The sequence below is a fragment of the Tupaia chinensis genome, unplaced genomic scaffold (assembly GCF_000334495.1).
Source record: "Tupaia chinensis unplaced genomic scaffold, TupChi_1.0 Scaffold140218_1, whole genome shotgun sequence".
Taxonomy (NCBI): Eukaryota; Metazoa; Chordata; class Mammalia; order Scandentia; family Tupaiidae; genus Tupaia; species Tupaia belangeri.
In genome coordinates, this window is record NW_006200097.1 from 600,872 (window position 1) to 607,152 (window position 6,281).

Sequence of the window (6,281 nt, forward strand, 5' to 3'; positions counted from 1 at the left end):
GGTCAATAAATATTTTTACAAGGGTGGTGCTCTTATGATCTGCAAAATGTGAAATGAAGATATATCTTCCCATGAAACAACTTTGTCAGAAAACTACCTGATTTATTCCTTATGACTCTTAGGATTAGTGTCCTTGTATAGATGTTGTTAAATATAACATTTTAACAATTTTAATATATTTTCACTAATTGTTAATTTTAATCTCTCTCTCTTTAGATTTTTGCTGTAGGGCATGTGCACTCACCAGAGAAGAGAGAGACAAAGAGAGGGGAAGTGAAAGGTCACTCCCTGGGAGGATGGCTACGCTGCAATCTTTTCTCTTCTGTTCTATTCTTGGGATTCTGGGCACACATGCACACAAGCCTGGTGTGAGTTTCAAGTCACCAGGTCCGGAGCTCAAACTGTGGTTGGTCATGTGGGACTCCAGCGTCTTAACCATCACGCCACCTGCTGTCCCCCATTTCAGTCTCTATTTTAAATGGAGTCACTATGTGGCTTTTTTCCATTTCTATTTGTTCTCATAGCAAGGCTCTTCTGTAACAGCTCACATACTTGAGCCCCGCTGCACCATACAGACTGATAATCTTTCACTGAGACGGCTTTCCAGTATGTCTGCATAGGGTGGGCTCTGACTGACTTCTTTCTTCCGTGCAGCTGTTAACGGCTACATGTATGGCAACCAGCCAGGCCTAAAAATGTGCAGAAAGGACAGAGTTTCCTGGCATATGATTGGAATGGGCACTGACACCGACATGCATGGAGTTTATTTTCAAGGGAACACCATCCACCTTCGAGGCACTCACCGTGACAGCCTGGCCCTGTTTCCCCACATGGCCACCACAGCGTTCATGCAGCCAGACCATGCAGGTAAGCTTGGGGTCCATCTCAGGTGCTCCAGTTGCTCTCCTGAGGCTCATTCTCCTAGGTCCTCCCCAGATGAAATTGGTAGACATCGGGTACTTGGAATGTAGTGTTGACTAGAAGCAGAGAATCCTGATTGTTTCAGTCCAAACACATAGTGTAAAGGACAGAAGAGAAGCACCTAAGTCAACAGCTGTAAAGCAGAAGGAGGAGCCCTCCAAGTGACTTTGCTGTACAAGTCCTCAGAGAATGCTCTTGAAGCATAGCCATTAAAATTCAGCTCTGATAAGGAGGATATTTTTTACTTTTATTAGGCACAAACAACATTCTAGTTACTGCTGTGGAGCATCTAGCCAGGATGGATAACTCAATGAATCCTTCCAGGTCATGCATGAAGCCGTTAACTGTGGCCTGATCTCCCTTCTCTAGGGACTGAGAGCAGCCTTTGTGTTTTTAAGCTCGTGCTAGCATAAGCACACATTCATGAGAGAGGTGAGGAGATAGAGAGAAAGAACCGAGGACCTTCTGCAGGGCACGGTCAGGCTGCAGTTCTCCTCCAGCCCACCAGGATCCTGGTGCGTATGCCCCAGTGTGTTTTCAGCATCCAGACCAGGGACTCCAACCACAGCTGGTAAGTGGCTTCCAGCTCTGCAGTCTTGTATGCCACCACCTGTACCACAGGGGCTGGACCTGGTAGTGGCCTCCTGATGACTTATTTGGGGCCATCACTTGTACATTTTTTTGGACGTCCTTGGTTTCCTCAGAGGACAAGTTGCTTTGAGTCTTGAGTCCCTAGAGCTCCCCATAAAGTGCCAGTACCTGGGACTTCTCTTAGAGATTCCAAGCTAATGAGATAATTAGAACATTTTCATAAAAGACGTAGAGTAACTTGTGGTAGTGCTCGTTAACTGCTACATGAAAAGTGAGGACTGGAAGCATTCTAGGTGTTCCACATGTTTTTCCAATCCAACTCTGTCGTCAGTCTTAATAAGCCGTCAGTATGCTTCATAAAATGAATACTTGCCAACTCTTATGCATTAGTGATCATTTTACTTCTTTTTAAAAATAAATTAATTTTTATTGTGATTCCTGGTTTACATATAATCATTGTATATTGTGGTGGGGTACCATATGGCTTTTCTTTCTTTCTTTCTTTCTTTCTTTCTTTCTTTCTTTCTTTCTTTCTTTTTTTAGAGAGATTTTTGCTATAGGGTACATGCACTTGCTGGACAGATAGAGCAAGACAGAGACAGAAAGCAAGAAATCACCCTCCCCCGGGGGGATGGCCACATGTCAGTCCCTTCCCCTCTATTCTCCTCTTGGGATTTTGAGCACACACTTACACACACTTGGCATGAATTTTAAACCACTGGGTTTGGGACTTGAACCACAGTTGATTACATGGGAATCCACAGACATAACCATTATGCCACCTGCTGGTCCCAATGTCTTTCTAAAGTACATACCTCAAGACTAAAGAGGGGAGGGGATTAGGAACAGTCAGATTGTTTTAGTCCATAAAAACAGGCTCTCAAATCTAGAGTTGTCTGGAATAAGTTCAGAGAGTTGGCAACTTTTTCCAGTGACTTCTTAAAGAGCTTCATAACAAACTTCCCAGTTTATGTTTGGTAGTGAGCATAAATCTGTGACTATAAAACTTGGTCATTTCATGAATTCCTGTCCCTTACCTAAGCCAGGAAGAGTGCTCAACACCTGGGTAGACTGACTGTAGGCTGCAATGCAAACATGTCCTCTTTGTTCTTAAAGAAGAGAATGTGTTGACATTGGGGGACCATGATGAACTAATAAGTAACGAGCTGCCTGGAAAACATGCAGAGGGAGAGGGACGTCTTTCCAAGTCTGTCCTCAGAGGAATTGGCCCTGTGGTTTCACAGACCCTTCCTTATGAAGGTTCTTTTCAGTGCCATACTGGGCTGCAGATCTGGAAGCCTCGTCAGAGTCTGGGGGCACTTAGATACCCATTTAATCAATGGTTTTTGCTTGTTTGGGAGGGATAACTTTGCCAATATATAGACAACAGAGTTACTTTGTAGCAAGCTAGAAATTATCTCTGAGCATTGTAGATGGCTGAGAGACACACTAATTGTTTAATCACTCAATCTCAGAGCAGTGTCTGCTAGAGGATGAGAAGATTATTGGTCCAATAATTGTATTTGTTTTATATGATTTTATAATAAGTTCTATTAGGATGTATCTACCTGAGGTCATTGCTTCTAGAAAATTCAGTTTAAAAAATTATATAGGGAGGCTGGCAGATGGCATGGTGGTTAAGGTGCTGGACTCCCACATGGCTGACCACAGTTCGAGTCCTGTCAGCTTGCTTCCCTTCTCGCTTTCCCTTTTTCTCTTTTTCTGTCACTCTCTGGTCAAATTTTTAAACTAATAATAACAAATAAAGTTAAACGATTCTTTATAAAAAATTATACAGTTTCAGTCATGATGCCTGTGCTTCTAAGACACTGTGTTCCCTAAACTGGGGCCTTGTGTGAGGCCCAGGTTAGATTCCTGATTCAACCTAAAATGGCCAGACATGATGGTGTGCTCCTGTAATCCCAGCAACTAGGGGATGCTGAGGCAGGAGGATTGCCAGCTCAAGACTGCCCTAGGCAACAAAGCAAGACCCTGTCTATAAAAAGAGCCAGGCATGTTGGCACATGCCTGTACCCCAACTGGAAGGCTGAGGCAGGAGGGTCACAACGTGGTGAGTCCATGAATTATTTTTTTAAAGAATTATTTCTTTTATTTATTATTATATTTTAAAATTTGACCCGAAAGAGATAGGGAGAGAGAGAAAGGGAAAGTGAGAAAGCAAACTGCCAGGTCCAGGAGCAGTGTGGGAGCCTAACAGCTTAACCATCATGCCACCTGTTGGCCCTCATTTTTCTTTTTTCATTGCCAGGGTATGAGTGCTTGCCAGAGAGAGACAGACCAGGAAGGGACAACCCCCCGTCCCTGCATGGGACACAATCACACTGCAGTCCCTTCTTCTTTATCCTTCCATTCTGCCACATGTGTAAACATGTGCATGGGATCCAGCACTTTTTATCGCTAGGCCATAGGGCTGACCTAGGAGATCCTATTTTGGGGGGAAAAATTGCAAATTACGTTATCATTGGTATTATGTAGAGAAAGCTAGTGATTTTTTTTTTCTCTTTTTCCTTTTCACCTGGCATAAGGTAGACCTACCTTGGAAATGAGAATCTCCTTTGCTCAAGGCCTCAGTGTAGTCATACATTAGGCTTTAATGATAACAACAGCTTATAAATATATTGCATTTATAGTTTATGAAACCCTACAGGGCAAAATAGATGACTTAAGAAATTTGGCCTAATTTGAACTTTGTCTAGGATATTCATCTTTAGATCATTAATTCTTTTTTAAACTAAGGGGGGCTAAAATGGTCATATTTATCAGTGATTTTCCAGGAGCGAATATCTTTTAATATAAAGGGCATTCAAAAAATTTGTGGAAAATTATTATTATCAAAAATCTGTGCATGGGCCAACAGTTGGCACAGAGGTTAAGGTGGCAAGATCCATAAGGCTCACCTCGGTGGCTCAAGTCCAGACCCAGCGGCTTGGAAGTCACACTAGGCATATGTGCATACGTGCCCGGAATCTCAAGGGGAGAGTGGAGGAGCAGGGAATTGCAGCGTGGCTATTACCCTTTGGGGGTGACTTCTTACTTTCTCTCTTCCTCTCTCTGTCTTTCTCCAGCAAGTGCACACACCTTAGAGAAAAACTTAAAACAACAACAACAAAATCTATGCATGGATTTCTATTTCATGCCAGATTAAAGTTACGCCTTAATTCTATTTTTTTACAGACTTGTCAAAGTTTCCACATAGGTGTGTATTATAGGGAAGGTTCAGATAAATCATTTTTTAAAAGATTTTTAAGTTTATTTTTTATTTATTATTATTGTTTAATTTGACTAGAGAGAGACAGAGAGAGGGCAAATGAGAATGCAAGCCACCAGGTCCAGCACTCAAATCATGGTGGACCATATGCGAGTCCAGCGCCCTAACCACCATGCAACCTGCTGGCCTTCAGAAATCATTTCTTTCTTTCTTTCTTTCTTTCTTTCTTTCTTTCTTTCTTTCTTTCTTTCTTTTTTTTTTTCCTGTTGGCCCTCATTTTTCTTTTTTCATTGCCAGGGTATGAGTGCTTGCCAGAGAGAGACAGACCAGGAAGGGACAACCCCCCGTCCCTGCATGGGACACAATCACACTGCAGTCCCTTCTTCTTTATCCTTCCATTCTGCCACATGTGTAAACATGTGCATGGGATCCAGCACTTTTTATCGCTAGGCCATAGGGCTGACCTAGGAGATCCTATTTTGGGGGGAAAAATTGCAAATTACGTTATCATTGGTATTATGTAGAGAAAGCTAGTGATTTTTTTTTTCTCTTTTTCCTTTTCACCTGGCATAATGTAGACCTACCTTGGAAATGAGAATCTCCTTTGCTCAAGGCCTCAGTGTAGTCATACATTAGGCTTTAATGATAACAACAGCTTATAAATATATTGCATTTATAGTTTATGAAACCCTACAGGGCAAAATAGATGACTTAAGAAATTTGGCCTAATTTGAACTTTGTCTAGGATATTCATCTTTAGATCATTAATTCTTTTTTAAACTAAGGGGGGCTAAAATGGTCATATTTATCAGTGATTTTCCAGGAGCGAATATCTTTTAATATAAAGGGCATTCAAAAAATTTGTGGAAAATTATCATTATCAAAAATCTGTGCATGGGCCAACAGTTGGCACAGAGGTTAAGGTGGCAAGATCCATAAGGCTCACCTCGGTGGCTCAAGTCCAGACCCAGCGGCTTGGAAGTCACACTAGGCATATGTGCATACGTGCCCGGAATCTCAAGGGGAGAGTGGAGGAGCAGGGAATTGCAGCGTGGCTATTACCCTTTGGGGGTGACTTCTTACTTTCTCTCTTCCTCTCTCTGTCTTTCTCCAGCAAGTGCACACACCTTAGAGAAAAACTTAAAACAACAACAACAAAATCTATGCATGGATTTCTATTTCATGCCAGATTAAAGTTACGCCTTAATTCTATTTTTTTACAGACTTGTCAAAGTTTCCACATAGGTGTGTATTATAGGGAAGGTTCAGATAAATCATTTTTTAAAAGATTTTTAAGTTTATTTTTTATTTATTATTATTGTTTAATTTGACTAGAGAGAGACAGAGAGAGGGCAAATGAGAATGCAAGCCACCAGGTCCAGCACTCAAATCATGGTGGACCATATGCGAGTCCAGCGCCCTAACCACCATGCAACCTGCTGGCCTTCAGAAATCATTTCTTTCTTTCTTTCTTTCTTTCTTTCTTTCTTTCTTTCTTTCTTTCTTTCTTTTTTTTTTTTTTTGAGAGTTTTTTGCTATA

At 41.6% G+C, this 6,281-nt stretch overlaps 1 protein-coding gene across 1 annotated transcript in view; it reads left to right on the forward strand.

Moving 5' to 3' along the window:
• Window positions 1–6,281, forward strand: part of HEPHL1 (hephaestin like 1) — an 81,646-nt gene that overhangs the window by 53,191 nt on the left and 22,174 nt on the right. Inside the window, exon 11 of the mRNA XM_006162566.3 lies at window positions 655–867. Within this exon, the coding sequence (XP_006162628.1) occupies window positions 655–867 (213 nt within the window). The remainder of the gene's footprint in view (window positions 1–654; window positions 868–6,281) is intronic.